The sequence below is a fragment of the Salvelinus namaycush genome, chromosome 3 (assembly GCF_016432855.1).
Source record: "Salvelinus namaycush isolate Seneca chromosome 3, SaNama_1.0, whole genome shotgun sequence".
Lineage (NCBI taxonomy): Eukaryota > Metazoa > Chordata > Actinopteri > Salmoniformes > Salmonidae > Salvelinus > Salvelinus namaycush.
In genome coordinates, this window is record NC_052309.1 from 26,568,147 (window position 1) to 26,585,484 (window position 17,338).

The following is a 17,338-nucleotide window of genomic DNA, read 5'->3' on the forward strand; positions in this document are numbered from 1 at the left end:
ACAATTTTTTACAAATATATATATTTTTTATATGGGTGTATTAGATCAGGAATACAGCAAACCACATATTTGGCATGCAAAAATACACAAACGTGACAATCAAATAGAAAACAGGACTTGCTTAATTCAAGCCAATCCTGTTAAGGTTATATTTTGAATCATAAAGCCTAGAAATGTTTAGCCTTATTAGTTGGGTGCTGGTCTGGCTTTGCAGATGAATGTATAGGCAACGGTGCAGTGGTTGTCATTGAGTTTCCCAGATGTGGTGATATGGGCACAGTCCTCTGTGCCCCCTATAGAATGCCCTGTCCAGTTATCCGGTTGGCCTGGCATCCATTTACTGCAAACACACAGTGAAGATACAGTAATTGTACTATTCAAGCACCCGACATACAATGAGAACGGAAATTGTCCGACTCATGATTTGATTGTACTTGCCTCTGGTCCATGATGTAAGGACTCCCGTTGACCCACTCCCACTCTCCAGTCCTCTCATCTGACAGGCCAAGCCAAAAGATGCGACTAGCACTCATTCTGTTTACAAAGACCTGTTACAGCGGGAATGAGTGTCAGGACAGGGTCTTCTAAATCAATGTCTAATTGCATTTGATGAGCAGCAGAGGGCAGTGTAAAGTCCTCAGAGACCCGAATTAAGCCAGTTCTGTATCTTCAGCGTCCATACTGAACCACTTTGGAAATGAACTAAATGCAACGAACAAATAAGTTCTAAGAACGGATATAGGTGTGTGTAACTGTGACGCACCCACTCTTCTTCGTCAGTTAGGATGAGCAGTGTGGCATCCATAGACCTACAGGAGTCTCGGGCTGTGTACCATGAAGCCCGGTAAGCCGAGAAGAAGTAGCAGCTGGAGTTGTGAAGATTCCAGCCATCAGGACAGCCCACTTTAACAGGTAGGAGAGATACGGATGTATACACTAACACTATATACAGTTAATTTGAAGAGTGTGACACATGAAGTTGACTATTATATAATACTGAGATTGAATAGGACTAATCTAGGGACCGGGGTTAAGAGCGTGTCAGAGATCAAATCATAGTCATGATGACCATATTTTAATCTAAATGTATCCCAAGCACTGCAGCTGAAAAATCTGATACACTAATGTCCATTATAACCATTAATAAGAAATGTAATATGGACCAACCTTTCTTCGGTAGTTTTGATGAGTGAAAGGACACACGTTCTGTCATATTTAATACTGATCTCTTCAAATCAGATAACTTCATCTCCAGACTACCAACTGCAGAAAATGGACGTGATGATAACACAAACATTGTCATATTCTGTCTAGCCGATTAAACTCAACTCCACCATTTATGATGTAGTGTTAGTTGTACGGCGACTAGTGTGGGCGGACTTGAGGTCCGACGTTAAATACATATACGTTTTTATAAAAACTACTGATTTCAACACCTAAAGAATAGCCCGCAATTACACATATCTATGTAATAGCGTGCTATTATTTGGGTCCTGTCGTAAATAGTTTCGGATAAAAACGTAATTTTATGTGACGTCGCGCTCCAGTCTACCCACAATAGGTCCGCTCAATTCCATCATAAATCGTTGTGTTTTGTCGGCTACCTTCTGTCCTGAACCATTGGATCGTAGCCATGGACTTGAACTGTTGTGTTGTTTCATGTTATACATTTGTGTTATATATTTTTTCTTCTCATTTCACTCATGCTCCTGTAGCTATTGTTTTTAACTGCATAACAAGTTATGCTGTCGGATTCATAGTGATGATGTGTTCTATATCGTTTAATCTAATCTATTCTGAATCCTAAACACTGTAACTGACAAGTAGGCTGAAAAAAAAGATACAACAATGTCCAAGATAACCAATAATCAATAAGGATTTGAATATGGACCAACCTTTCTCATGTAGTTTTGATAAGTGAAGGGACACAGATTCAGTCAGATTTGACACGGATCTCTCCAAATCAGATAACTTTCTGTCCACACTGCCAACTAAAGAAAATTCCCATGGTGGTAAACAGGTTAATAAAACAGCAAATGCTGATATAGATAGACTATATATGGGTAATAAAAGGAACATTTGTAAGAGCTCATATCCGGATTTGGGATATGCGCTGTTGGCTGGTCGTCATTGAACTTGCGTAGGCTTAAACACTGGTATACACTGATTTATAAGGCCATATTGGGTAAAATGCCATTTTATCTCTGTTCCTTTTTAGTCAGGTCGGTAAATAAATATAAATTCCGGTCCCATTCTCATTTACTTCTAACAGTACCAAAAATGAGAACAGGTCATGGTAGAAATAGTTTTAGTTACTTAGCACCGTGGTCCTGGAATTCTCTCCTGAACATTTGAAAATGTTATGATCTAGTTTCCTTGGTGGAGTTTAAACACTTGATCAATGTATATTTCATAGAAGAGTGTAATTGTCTTTAGGACAGCTGTTTTTAGTCAAGGCTTTCGTGTTTTTTTTACGTAAAATGTTTTTGTTGTACTGTATGTGTGTTTATAGTTTTGTTTAATGTTGTGTTAGTGTATGTAAGTTGTTTTGTCTAAAACGTTGTTCCCCCTGCTGCTATTGGACCAGGTCTCTCTTGGAAAAGAGATGTTATCTCATTGAGAAAAACCGGTATAAATAAAGGTAAAATAATATATCCTTTATTTTTTGAGGAATCATGTACAGTACTCACACCGACTGGGCATCAGGATGAGCAGAGACAAGGAGAGAGTGAGGGTAACACACAGTGCTGCACACATGTACCACTGGGACCGGCTAGCAGACAGCAGATGAACGTACCCATGAGAGGATTCTGGAAACACATACGATACATGAACTTTCATTTTGCCCTGGCCCATACATGGTGATGTTGTTGTTATATCTCCTGTCCCCTTTCTTGGCAATCCTGGAGTCACAAGGTTCCTATTCAATACATAGTATACAGTAAATTTCCATACCTGGTCTCCACCATGCTTTATCTTCATTTTCATCCATAGCGAATAGCTCCTGGAGCAATTATTTTGTGTATGTCATTGATTGCTGCAACTGTTAGAGATTGGTTCAATGTTTGAGTAGTCCTTATGTATTCTGTGAACTGGGGGGGGGGGTGTTGAAGTTTCAATTCCCTTATCATATTTCCTACGAAAATAATCGCTGACACAGGTCACTTGCACAGTATGTTAGAGTCAGCAGGGGGTCATTATAGTCCTGTCCCACTGGGCACAGACGTCAGTTCAACGTCTAGTTTTGATTTACATTTGGTTGAGTTGTCAACCAACGTGAAATCAACCAAATTATTACTTTAGTGAAAGTCAATCAGTAAAATACTACTTGAGTACAAGTCTAAAAGTATTTGGTTTTAAATGTAAAAAAGTATATGTAAAAGTATTAATCATTTCAAATTACTTATATTAGGCAATCCAAACGGCACAATTTTCATGTTTTTTTTTTTAAATTTACGGATAGTCAAGTGCACACTCCAACACTCAGACATAATTTACAAATGAAGCATTTGTGTTTAGTGAGTCCGTCATATCAGAGGCAGTGACCAGGGATGTTCTCTTGATAAGTGTGAATTGGACCATATCCCTGTCCCGTTAAGCATTCAAAAAGTACTTTTGTGTGTCAGGGAAAATGCATGGAGGGGGGGTTGAAGTTTCAATTCCCTTATCATATTTCCTACGAAAATAATCGCTGACACAGGTCACTTGCACAGTATGTTAGAGTCAGCAGGGGGTCATTATAGTCCTGTCCCACTGGGCACAGACGTCAGTTCAACGTCTAGTTTTGATTTACATTTGGTTGAGTTGTCAACCAACGTGAAATCAACCAAATTATTACTTTAGTGAAAGTCAATCAGTAAAATACTACTTGAGTACAAGTCTAAAAGTATTTGGTTTTAAATGTAAAAAAGTATATGTAAAAGTATTAATCATTTCAAATTACTTATATTAGGCAATCCAAACGGCACAATTTTCATGTTTTTTATTTTTTATTTACAGATAGTCAAGGGCACACTGCAACACTCAGACATAATTTACAAATGAAGCATTTGTGTTTAGTGAGTCCGTCATATCAGAGGCAGTGACCAGGGATGTTCTCTTGATAAGTGTGAATTGGACCATTTCCCTGTCCCGTTAAGCATTCAAAAAGTACTTTTGTGTGTCAGGGAAAATGCATGGAGTAAAAAGTACATTTTTTTTTTTTATTTTGGAATGTAGTGGAATACAAGTAAAAGTAGTCAAAAATATAAATACTAAGGTACAGATACCACAAAATACTACTTACTGTAAGTACACCACAGGTTAAAAGTTGGGTGGAAAAAAGACAATGCCCTTATGAGGACCTTTTGCAAATCCAATCAGTTTTTTAGGAAGCAACATATGTTGACACAGCTACACAGAGCTCTTGTATGCTGCATCATAGTATATTGTAAGTCAGATGGAACTTGGATTAGAAGCACTCTTGGGGATTTTTGTTGTTGTAATTAACCGACATACAGTACCATTGCTCGTGTTTCTTGGCCCAAGCAAGTCTTTTCTTATTATTGGTGACCTTTAGTAGTGGTTTCTTTGCAGCAATTCGACCATGAAGGCTTGATTCACGCATTCTCCTCTGAACAGTTGATGATGAGATGTGTTACTTGAACTCTGTGAAGCATTTATTTGGGCTGCAATCTCAGGTGCAGTTAACTCTAATGAACTTATCCTCTGCAGCAAAGGTAACTCTGGGTCTTCCTTTCCTGTGGCGGTCCTCCTGAGAGCCAGTTTCATCATAGCGCTTGATGGTTTTTGCGACTACACATTTCCTGGATTGACTGACCTTCATGTCTTAAAGTTATGATGGACTGTCCTTTCTCTTTGCTTATTTGTGCTTTTCTTGCCATAATATGGGCTTGGTCTTTTAACAAATAGGGCTATCTTCTGTATACCACCCCTACCTTGTCACAACACAACTGATTGACTCAAACGCATTAAGAAGGAAGGGAATTCCACAAATGAACTTTTAACAAGACACACCTGTTAATTGAAATGCATTCCAGGTGACTACCTCATGAAGCTGGTTGAGAGAATGCCAAGCATGTGCAAAGCTGTTATCAAGGCAAAGGGTGGATACTTTGAAGAATCTCAAATATAACATATATTTTGATTTGTTTAACACTTTTTTGCTATCTACATAATTCCATACAGTCAGGTCCATCAATATTTGGACATTGACCAAGTTATTATTACTTTAACTGTCTACCACAACATATTGGAGTTGCTGTGAGCTGAATGTGCAGACTTACATTCACAGATTTACATCCAAATCAGGTGAACGGTGTAGGAATTACAGCGCTTTTATATGTGCCTCCCACCCCCCCAAAAGTAATTGGACAATTGGCTGCTCAGCTTTTCCATGACCAGGTGTGTGTTATTCCCTCATTAGTTCATTTACAAGTGTCACATATCAGTTTGCAAACAATGTAAAAAAATATATAAAATCATTGAGTTAATAAAGCCGCATACCAACATAGTCTCTTTTTTGCTTTTGTGAGTAAGGCAGCTCCAAAATGCAGGTGTTTCAGTCTAGCTCAGTGCTTTCTGTGGGGGTGGGGCAGCCAGTGGAAAATACGGAGCGTAAGGTTTGGTAATGATCTCTAGTTGCGCTGTGATTGGTTCAGTGTTCTGTTACTCATGAGGACACTACGTCACTGCCATATCTAAGGGTAGAGGTCGAAAAATGCAAGTCCCTTGGGTGCTGCCATAGAGTTACATTAGAAGTTCCCTCCAAGAAGGCTCAAGGTCATTGGCCACAGATAAAATGACGTCAAAGCTACGGTAGCTTTGATTGGACTGATCATGTTAACATCATACTTTCAAAATCTTAGCTAGCAGTCATCATCATGAATCAAGTCGACAATCTACTGGCAAATCCTTTTTAATCCTTGTCATATGAAGATAAATAATTAAGATAAATTATAGATAAAACGTATCGGTGCTCATCGGCCATTGGAAATAAACATTACACAACAAGTTGGAAATTGCAAGCTCAACAATGAGTGGATTGGAAGGAATCATTGGCTAACTGTAAGCATTGCAAAGCAATCACTAGCCTGCTATTCAATGGAGTGAGTGTGTGGTCCCAAATCTTTGTTTAAGGGTCTCTTTTCCAAGCTTAAAAATATTTAACATTGGCCATGCTGTCAATCCAGCATGATTTCTGCCTCGCTCAAAACAACTGTTAACTCCGAACTGGGAAATCTGACTTCAGTGAGTTCAAGACAACTGGGAACTCGGGGAAAAAATGAGCTCGACTGGGAAAATATGTTTTGAATGGTCATCCAACTCGGAATTGTAAGTCGGGAACTCAGGCCTCTTACTAGAGCTACGACCTGAAGATCACTGAGGTTATCATGATTCGACTTTGTTTTTTTCAGAGTTCCCAGTTGTCTTGAAAGCACCATAAATCCAGATAATGCCAGACTTTGATGACAAGGTTTGATGAAAAATTTGCCCACGAAAGATCGCCGCGCCACCTTCCTGTTCAAGTGAGCACAGCACAACAAGGTGAGTCCAAAAATGTATTGTATGCTGCTGCATAAATGATGTAATATGCCAGGGAGATATGTATACTGTAGCTAAGAAAGTAATACTAAGTGTGTGTTGTGTTCTAAGCTGTTAGTAGCCCATGTGTCTCACCCTAATAATTTGGTATATTTTCCACTCTTAATTTTGCCCACTGTTCTGACTTGTTGGTGCACATGTAGCCGATAACCTGTTTTAAAGAAATGTAATAATTGAATATTGTAAGAGCTTTCATTGTCTGCTTATATGTCCCCTTTATTTATCCTATGGTTCTGACTTGGTGTACAGGGAGAACACTGTAAGAACAGCCCATGTTCTGATTTCTGTTGCTGTACATTTCAAAAGTGCTGAACAAATAGTGATATTGACTACGTCCGTCCTAGCTCGGTCATTAATGTCTTAATCGAAATGATGGATTGCCTCTTCCGCTTTTCGTCCCCTTATGCCATAGTTGTGTACATCTCAATTTTCAGTAGAAACCACGTTTGTTTAAGCAAGTCAGCCATATCAGTTAAGTTTCCTTAAAATGCAGTAAATGAGGCTGAAGGAACTGTTTCGCTGCCAAACAAGGCTCCGCTGATAGCCAGGTGTAGCAGTGGTAAGGTGTTGGGACTGCTGTTGGGACAGCTTTATTTAGGCCCTAACAGTTTGTGGGCACCGTTTGTCACCGTTATAGTGCAATTAATGTATTGTTTAGTGTTGTGTTGTGTAGGGGCTTTGCTGGCATGCATCCCACATTATAATTTGTTTGCCCCACCAAGATTTACATGCTAAAATCACTACTGGTAGCCGTACACACCAACAACCGTAGTTTTATATAATAACATAAGAATGATATCTACGATATATACAAGTCTATACGAAATGAAGCTGTACATTAAGAAATTTGCCAAACAATCAGTTACATGAGGGAAAACCAATGAATAAATCATTCTGGCACGGCGGCCATGGCCATAAAAGTTGTAGCTTAGCATTTTGAAGAGTTGCAGCCTCCTCGATGCTGTGTTGAACCTCATGAGAAGTTTCGGATTCCATTCTCCTTCCTGGTAAAACGTACTTGTCAGGTCCATCACAAATGCCAGCTGGATAAGATGGGCTTTTTGTTAATGTAACATGCTCTGTGTTCAGAGTTTGTGTTCACTGAATACGTTCTTTAGGGTGGAGAACGAATTATCTCACATTGCTGTAGATGCCCCAAAAATGTTATTCATGTTTCAGTGCCAACAGCACAGTCGGCATTGCTGACAAAGGCCCTCCTTATCGTTGAAGAACACTGAGTGGGATCCATGTGTTGTTGCTGTCTGTGGTTGCGATTTCACTTTTCAAGAATGTGGTGAGCCACAATGAACTCTGCTTCCACTGGTTCAGTTTTGGTTAGATTCAACAGATGGTCAGGTGCTAGTGGCTAGGGTAATGGAGGTGCAGGTGCTTGTTGTGATGTTACCCTCGTGCTGCTGGTGCTAGGCCCTGGCTCTTCTCAATATTGTTGGTCAGCAGGTGGTGTGGGGGATGGGTGTTTATTATATTTGCTGCTAGGCTCCTTACACACACACTTCTGCTTTTTGTTCGTTATTATTTAATCCCAATGATATGTACTCTCTTAGCACCCCTGGCGTGTGTGTGTGTATGTGTGCACACACATGGGTGTCACCTTACTCATCAATATATGTTAACAAATGCTGTATTTTTTTATTCCGTACAGACTAATTACCATATTAAGTATGTAGTTTGCATAAAATAGTATAACATGTTGTATTCTAATTTCATAAATTGTTACAAACTCTCAGTTTTGAATAAAACATGAAGATTTGTAAATAGTATGACCACCCTACCTTCAATTACTGGTCTTAAATGACTGTAATTATGTATTCTGTAATTTGTATGCCTCATTTGCATTATATAGCATTTATTTTATTTTATTTTTTACTTTATTTGAATCATCATAACAATATGACCACCCTATCCTGAGATATTGGACAAAACATGTTGAGTAAAAAAATCCAAACAGGTGATTTGGTGCTATTATTGACTAGTTTAAAAAAATGTATTTTATTTGAACTTTATTTAACTAGGCAATTCAGTTTAAGAACAAATTCTTATTTACAATGACGGCCTACCCCGGCCAAACCCTAAACCCGGACGACGCTGGGCCAATTGGTGCCACCATATGGGACTCCCAAACACGGCCGGTTGTGATACAGCCTGAAATCGAACCAGGGTCTGGTGTGACGCCTCTAACACTGAGATGCAGTGCCTTAGACTGCTGTGCCACTCGGGAGCCGACTCGTGATTAACACTGACCTCTCCACAACCTTTTCCATTCATTTAAAAATAAGTTATCTCAGCAATGGTAACTCCAATCCTCATGAAATAGTGTTTTGTGTTACTGCAAAGCTTCCTTATAACTTGTAATATAAAGTATAACACCAGAACCAAAGTTTAATTTTGTTCCCTAACACCCTACCACATGCAGTAGGCTATGTAATGTAGGCCAATTTAGACTAGGCTAAATATTGAGTATTTATAATATTTAGACGACAGTAGATAGCTGTTAGGAAAATAGATAATGTTTACATAGAGATATCAGTAATTTTATATAAATAATATGCTTACTACAGTTGTTTTCAGTAATATGAGGTTTTATTACAATCGAAAACGCGTTATTATGGTCCAATAACAATAAAATGTCCCTCACGCCCACCGGTGAAATTATTATGCAGCGATGGTGGAGAAGAAAATAGCAGGTAATGTTTGGTGGTGTTTGTATTCTTAAACTGATTGATCTACTCTGCTGTTGGTGATCAATTAAAATGGAGAGCACACTCTCCAACTAGATATCACAATGAAAATACACGGCATGTTGCTCATCCTCCGCGCGCATCTCAAGATCAGTAACGTTAGTAACGGTCCGGGGCAAATTCAAAACCCACCATTGTAATTTACAATACTTTATATATTTATTGTACAGTGTCCTCTTAATTGATTACAACAATTCATACTAAATACGTTATTTTTGCAAATTCATATTTTGTTTCCTATCACATCCTTTCTTTTTTACAGTGCGATCCCAGGACCCAGGCCAGCGGCGCGTTTTGGACTGCGCTACGCGCCAGCGACGCTTAACCAGACAGCTAGAGGCACTTGAAAAGGACAATTTCCAGGATGATCCTCATGCCAGCCTACCCCAGCTGGCCAAGAGGCTCCCTCAGTTTGATGACAGCAATGAGTCTGGTAAAGCAAACATAATCAGATCAGAGATATAATATTACTAATATTCCAAGACGTCTTGCAATGACTGCTCTGTCAATTCATGACTTACTCCACTCATATCTTCAGGCAAGAAGAGGAAGAAGACAAGAGGAGATCATTTCAAATTGAGATTTCGGAAGAACTTCCAGGCTGTACTGGAGGAAGAGGTGAGGTCCATAAGTCAGCCCCCTCTGCAGCTATGCTTTCCTCCCCTCACTTCAATCATCTGCTCCTTCTCTTTACAATCCTTCTCAGTTTCATTCCCTCTCCCACCTGCTCCCTGTAGGAACTAAGTGGGAATGAGGGACCTAACTACCTGACTGCTTGTGCCGAGCCCTCCAAACTGCCGCAGCGCCACTTCTGTGCCGTGTGTGGCTTCCCGTCTCCCTACACCTGCATTTCCTGTGGGGCACGCTACTGCTGTGTCCGCTGCCTGGGCACACATCATGAAACCAGGTAAAACCACTGGCACTGCAGAGGGCTCTTCTCTTTTGGTTTAGTGTTGTTAGTGCTATGATGGGTAGAACTTGTGAGAGTTTTTCCACTCTTAATTTAGCACCATTTTCCATGACTACTCTCTCCCTCCTTCTCTCACAGGTGTCTGAAGTGGACTGTGTGATGCTCTCAGCTGGTACGTGTGAATGGCTGCCTCATTTTATTGCTTGATCATCAACTGAAGGACAGGTTTCTTTTTTGTGCAGCATCAGAGTATCTGAATGAGCTGTATGACTCCCGTCCAGTGAGTCTGAATGAGTTGTTTGACTCCCAGTCAGTCTGAATGAGCAATATGACTCCCGCCCAGTCAGTCTGAATGAGCTATATGACTCCCGTCCGTCTGAAAGAGCTATATCACTCTCGTCCAGTCAGTCTGAATGAGCCATATGACACCCATCCAGTCAGTCTGAATGAGCTGTATGACTCCCTTCCGTAGGCTGAATGGGGACTGTGCTGTTGCTATCGCAACAGGCATGTGGTGATCTGATGGGAGCCCCTGCATGAGATAGCGATAACTCAGAAAGTGAATGGTGTTCGCTCCATAGTGTGCGTCTGCGCTTCAGCCTAGGCCTGAATTTGACAATCATATACTGAACAAAAATCAAAACGCAACATGCAATAATTTCAACCATTTTACTGAGTTAAAGTTCATAAAAGGAAATCAGTCAATTGAAATCAAGTAATTAGGCCCTAATCTATGGATTTTACATAACTGTGCAGGGCACAGCCATGGGTGGGCCTGGGAGGACGTAGGCCCATCCACTTGGGAGCCAGGCCCTGCCAATCAGAATGAGTTTTTCCTCACAAAAGGGCATTATTACAGACAGAAATACTCCTCCGTTTCATCAGCTGTCCGGGTGGCTGGTCTCAGATGATCCTGCAGTTGAAGAAGCCGGATGTGGAGGTCCTGGACTGGCGTGGTTACACGCGGTCTGCGGTTTTGAGGCCGGTTGGACATACTGCCAAATTCTCTAAAATTACATTGGAGGCGGCTTATAGTAGTGAAATTAACATTCCGTTCTCTGGCAACAGCTCTGGTGGACATTCCTGCAGTCAGCATGCCAATTGCATGCTCCCTCAAAACGTGTGGCATTGTGTTGTGTTTTATAGAGTGGCCTTTTATTGTCCCCAGCACAAAGTGCACCTGTGTAGTGATCATGCTGTTTAATCAGCTTCTTGATATGCCACACCTGTCAGGTGGGTGGATTATCTTGGCAAAGGAGAAATGCTCACTAACAGGGATGTAAACAAATTTGTGCACAAAATTAGAGCAAAATAATATTCATGTGCGTATGGCAAGTTTCGGGGATATTTTATTTCAGCTCATGAAACATCAGACCAACACTTTACATGTTGCATTTATATTTTTGTTCAGTATAGATTCAAATCTGGATTTTATTAACAGGGCACCTTTGACGCCTCAGTGCGATTTTTGGATTTATCAACAACAACAAAAAATACCTTGTATGAGTGATATTTGTCTAAAAGCAAAAAAAGGACACTAATTATTAAAACCTTAAACCAGCACTTGGGCCATGAATATTTTTTTTAATAGAAATACGATATATTTACAAACACTTTAGACGGGCTACTTGAGCAGTAGCCAAAAAACTAATTTCTGAACTTGTGGCAAAATCCTGTGGTCCACAAACCATATTTATTGAAATGGATATCAGCAGTAAGTCATACTTTCAATATATAAGTCATACTTTCAATATATTACTCTATTACAGATAGTCAGTACTCAGCAGCTCTACTGCGGAAGTTATTAAAAAAAAGGATTGAGTTATTATAAGTGAAAGAATGTTATGATCACAGAAAAACTGCTCAGATGCTGCAGGTGGCTACTAAGTCTGATGGATTGTACTCAACATGTAGGCACAATGTTTTTTTTTTACAAATCCTTAGTCACACAATCAATCTCTGTTTGTTAGGTAATGGAGAGTGCATCTTAGAGTTATTCAGATTCATGGTTAAGTTATTGCTACATATAAAGCACATGCACTGTTCCCTTATAGTCATTCTTACAGTAAATACAGTCAAAAACGAATAGCCTGGCAGCTCAGATCCTGAGTTGGAATGCGTTCCTTTCATTCAAGTAGTCTCACTGTGGAGATCGGTAGGCTACAGTATCTGACTGATAGGGACAGAAAGGCATCATGACAAGGTACGTAATTCACATAGTCCTTGTGGGAGCAGTCTTAATGATTGGCCTATATGATCTGCAGCTCGTGGCTGTCTGAGAGTCCACAGCTGGCCTTGTGTCCATCCAAGAGCTTGGCTAGGTCTTCCATGTAGAGGCCATGATAGAGGTCCACTTCCTCCTGAGTGGGGGAAGGCCATTTTGGCACTGGGATAGGACCACCCACTGGAGAGGAATACACAATGAAAAAATGGGTGAAGCAGAGTGAGATACTTAACACAATGTTGCTGTACATACTGTATACCATAGAGAATGAGAGCATTTGTTCAAAGCTACACAAGCACTGCGTTCTACAATCAGATTACTCAAAGCGGTTTTCTAATATGTGAATTGTAAAAGTTTCTATCAACTTACTAAGTTACTTCTGAAGCCACTACTTCTGCACACAACTGTGTAACAGAAAAAACCAAACCTCAGTTACCGAAGGCGACTCTGTGGAAGAGATTGTGCATCATAAGACATTTTCAAAATTACAAACTGGTGACAGGGCAGTGATAAGAAATCCAGAACCAGTGTTCACCCATGAACAGACACTGGGCAAAGCCCATGATCTTCTTAAAGAGTTGCTGTAACTTCCAGCCCACATTGCCATCTGAGAAAATCACCTTGCGGAAGATATTGTTCCTCCCCATATGAGTAGACGGGCATCAGGTCAGCACTGAGGAACAACGAGAGAGATTAGAACTGACCCACTGAGTTATTATGGGTCTCTATCTAATAAATGTACAAATAAGTAATTCTTAAACCCAGCCTAAAGCAGTAAGCCAGGCAGCTTGGTGGACCTAGGGATCAATGATGTAGCTATGTGATGTATGGTTGTATTATATTATAACTACAACATTGCTTTCTTGTGAATTTGTGGCCTCTCACTACAGGTCCATTCATAAAATAGATAACTGTCCCAAACTCCAGAGCCACCCGGACAAAGCCTTTCCTCTGCTTCATAACCACAGTGTTGACCCCAAGCAGACTCAGAAGAGACTCAGCAGCACCCCCTATCACAATCACTACCGCATTGCCTTTCTCACTTTTAGCACCAACTGAGCAGAGGCAAAGAGAGATACAGATTGAGGAATAGAAGCTGGGACATTAATGTGTAGAAACAGTGTTCAATGCTGTAAAAAGAATAGAGGGGTGTTTAAAATGATTAAGACCAAAAATAATCCTGTCAGTTTAGAAAGTTTGTCATATTCACCATACATACACTATACATACAAAAGTATGTGGACAACCCTTCAAATTCGAGGATTCGGCTATTTCAGCCACACCCGTTTCTGACAGGTGTATAAAATTGAGCCCGCAGCCATGCAATCTCCATAGACAAACGTTGTCAGTAGAATGGCCCTGCTGAAGAGCTCAGTGACTTTCCGTCATAGGATGCCACCTTTCCAACAATTCAGTTCGTCAAATTTCTGCCCTGCTAGAGCTGTCCCGGTGAACTGTAAGTGCTATTTTTGTGAAGTGGAAACTTCTAGGAGCAACAACGGCTCAGCCGCGAAGTGGTCGACCACACAAGGTAATCTAGAGGCGAAAGAAACGCACACATATTTAGGCGAGGTGCTGGCTAGCGGAGTGGAACACTTTTTAAAAAATAAAGGAGAGCCGCACACTCTAGGAGCTCAGATGCAAAAAAATAAAATATTTTAATGTCCAACGTTTCGACAGACAAGCTATTTTCATCATACCCTGATGAAGACAGCTTGTCTGTCGAAACATTGTAACATTTTTTTTTTTTTTTGCATCTGAGCACCTAGAGTGTGCGGCTCTCCTTTCTTTTTTTAAGTAGACCATACAAGGTCACAGAACGGGACTGACGAGTAAATATCGTCTGTCCTCAGTTGCAACACTCACTACCGAGATCCAAACTGCCTCTGGAAGCAACAAGCACAAGAACTGTTCATCAGGAGCTTCATGAAAGGGGTTTCCATGGCCATGCAGCCGCACACAAGCCTAAATTCACCATCTGCAATGCCAAGCGTCGGCTGGAGTGGTGTAAAGCTTGCTGCCATTGGACTTCGGAGCAATGGAAACGCGTTCTCTGCAGTGATGTATCACGTTTCACCATCTAGCAGTCCGACGGACACATCTGGGTTTGGCGTCTGCCAGGAGAACGCTACCTGTCCGAATGCATAGTGCCAACTGTAAAGTTTAGTGGAGGAGAAATAATGGTCTGGGGCTGTTTTTCATGGTTCGTGCTAGGCCCCTTAGTTCTAGTGAAGGGAAATCTTCATGCTACAGCATACAATGACATTGTAGACGATTCTGTGCTTCCAACTTTGTGGCAACAGTTTGGGGAAGGCCCTTTGCTGTTTCAGCATGGCAATGCCCCAGTGCACAAAGCAAGGTCCATACAGGAATGGTTTGTCGAGATCGGCGTGGAAGAACTTGATTGGCCTGCACAGAGCCCTGACCTCAACCCCATCGAACACCTTTGGGATGAATTGGAACGCTGACTGCGAGCCAGGCCTAATTGCCCAACATCAGTGCCCGACCACACTAATGCTCTTGTGGCTGAAGGAAAGCAAGTCCCTGCAGCAATGTTCCCACATCGAGTGGAAAGCCTTCCCAGAAGAGTAGAGGCTATTATAGCAGCAAAGGGGGTACAAACTTCATATTAATGCCAATGTTTTTAGAATTAAATGTTCGACGAGGAGGTTTCCACATACTTTTGGTCATGTAGTGTACCTTCATTGGGAAGTAGTCCCTAACATGCTTCGCTACTTTCCAGTTTCTCACAAATGCAGTTCTCCTCCCCCCTGGTGGTGACAGTGCAGTACTGTCACAGAATCAAATAAAGCTACACACAATCAGGTATGAGATTTTTTGTTTACTGTTCACTTGAGAGTTAAAGATGCAGTCCTGGATCTTAATTAAGCACAGCAAATTCGTAACATATTGTACGATTGAATTTGTAACATACAAATTGCCATACGAAATGGCCGACGTAGTACATAATTGGATGATGTAGTACACAAAAAATGGGGACCCGTTTTGGCTTGTGAGCACCACTTTCAAAACAACTGGCTGAAATTATACAAAAGTTCTGGAGCATCACTTTAAAAGAGACCCTAAAAGAGATTAGTCTTACTTTATAAATGTACAACATTCAAGAATTCAGGGCAACATTCAGTATGACAGTACCTCTTTCAGGTGTGTGCCAGTCCTTCAGCTGTCATATGAAGTAGAGAGTAGACAGCGGGCACAGAGAGGTTAATGTTGTAAATTACTATTGTAGCTGGAAAAGGCAGATTTTTAATGGAATATTTACATAGGTGTACAGAAGCCCATTATTAGCAACCATCAGTGGCATGTTGTGTTATCTAATCCAAGTTTATAATTTTAAAAGGCTAATTGATCATTAGAAAACCATTTTGCAATTATATTAGCACAGCTGAAAACTGTTGTTCTGATTAAAGAAGCAATAAAACCGGCCTTCATTAGACTAGTTGAGTATCTGAAGCATCAGCATTTGTGGGTTCGATTACAGGCTCAAAATGGCTAGAAACGAAGACCTTTCTTCTGAAACTCGTCAGTCTATTCTTGTTCTGAGAAATTAAGGCTATTCCATGCGAGAAATTGCCAAGAAACTGAAGATCTCGTACAACGCTGTGTACGGTAGTGTATGTAAGTGTTCAAAAACATATTCTATAGAGTTGGACTTAGGAAAACAGACTGTAGATCATAAACTGCACGTGTTTGAAATTAATATCAGCCACCTTCATAGGTTCCGTCGCTGGTCCTGTATTAGTAATCTTCTGTTCAAACAATAACAAAGCCGGTTGTGTACCACTCCCTTCACAGAACAGCGCAAACTGGCTCTAACCAGAATATAAAGAGGAGTGGGAGGCCCCGGTGCACAACTGAGCAAGAGGATAAGTAGATTAGAGTGTCTAGTTTGAGAAACAGACGCCTCACAAATTCTCAACTGGCAGCTTCATTAAATAGTACCCAGTCTCAACGTCAACAGTGAAGAGGCGACTCCGGGATGCTGGCCTTCTAGGCAGAGTTGCAAAGAAAAATACATATCTCAGACTAGCCAATAAAAAGAAAAGATTAAGATGGGCAAAAGAACACAGATACTGGACAGAGGAACTCTGCCTTGAAGGCCAGCATCCCAGAGTCGCCTCTTCACTGTTGACGTTGAGACTGGTGTTTTGCAGGTAATATTTAATGAAGCTGCCAGTTGAGGACTTGTGAGGCGTCTTTTTCTCAAACTAGACACTCGGAATTGTAGTTCACATGGAGCCAACCATGGTTAAATGTAACCGCTGGAAACCCTATGTACCGAGAACGGTTTTTGAGAGCTAGGTATGTGCTTGCACAATTGAAGTCGAAAAACAGGTTGAGTATGAGAATGATAAATTGTAGTTACATAGATAAAAGGAAAAGTGTGAGCATTCTTCATATTTACTTGGAATAGGACTAGGACTGTATACAGGCCTTCGTAAATGATCTAACTTTTATAATATGAGCACCACCATATTATTAGTTCTAGCCTACGGAATATCAATAAAAAGATCAGGGAAATGTTTTAGGTCTATCTGTCATAACACAATGTAAAATTGATTTTCCACCAAACATTCTACTTGACAAACTAGAATACACTTGGCCAAGCTGGTTAAATTACATTTAATTGGAAAAGGATTTGGTTCTTGTTCATGGCCGGACTAGCACATTTGGGGCCGCAGGGCACCGACCTTCAGCTGGAGTGCTTGGCAAGTGTCATGTCAGTCACAATGTTTAGAGTATGTTCCAGTGTGAACGTGCATTGAAATCTGACATGAATGAGTGCATTCCAGATACACATATCATTATATTATATTGATG

The 17,338-nt window shown here is 40.6% G+C and overlaps 2 protein-coding genes across 4 annotated transcripts; one reads left to right on the forward strand and one right to left on the reverse strand.

The window, feature by feature from the left end:
• On the reverse strand, positions 1–3,065 carry LOC120045144 (C-type lectin domain family 10 member A-like). 3 transcript variants are annotated; one of them, XM_038990062.1, is made up of 7 exons: positions 2,956–3,065; positions 2,691–2,810; positions 1,896–1,991; positions 1,168–1,263; positions 764–903; positions 439–548; positions 1–340 (listed from the first exon to the last, which is right to left on the reverse strand). In XM_038990062.1, exons 1-7 carry the CDS (start codon positions 2,990–2,992, stop codon positions 187–189), a joined length of 753 nt encoding a protein of 250 aa, XP_038845990.1. In that variant the 5' UTR covers positions 2,993–3,065; the 3' UTR covers positions 1–186. The 3 variants fall into 3 exon arrangements, with proteins under 3 accessions (XP_038845990.1, XP_038845992.1, XP_038845993.1); XM_038990064.1 differs by lacking the exon at positions 1,168–1,263; XM_038990065.1 differs by lacking the exons at positions 1,168–1,263; positions 1,896–1,991.
• Positions 823–10,964, forward strand: znhit1 (zinc finger, HIT-type containing 1). Its single transcript, XM_038990066.1, has 6 exons — positions 823–912; positions 6,417–6,546; positions 9,625–9,795; positions 9,901–9,980; positions 10,100–10,269; positions 10,411–10,964. Exons 2-6 carry the CDS (start codon positions 6,468–6,470, stop codon positions 10,430–10,432), a joined length of 522 nt encoding a protein of 173 aa, XP_038845994.1. The 5' UTR covers positions 823–912; positions 6,417–6,467; the 3' UTR covers positions 10,433–10,964.
• The last annotated feature ends 6,374 nt before the right edge of the window (positions 10,965–17,338 follow it).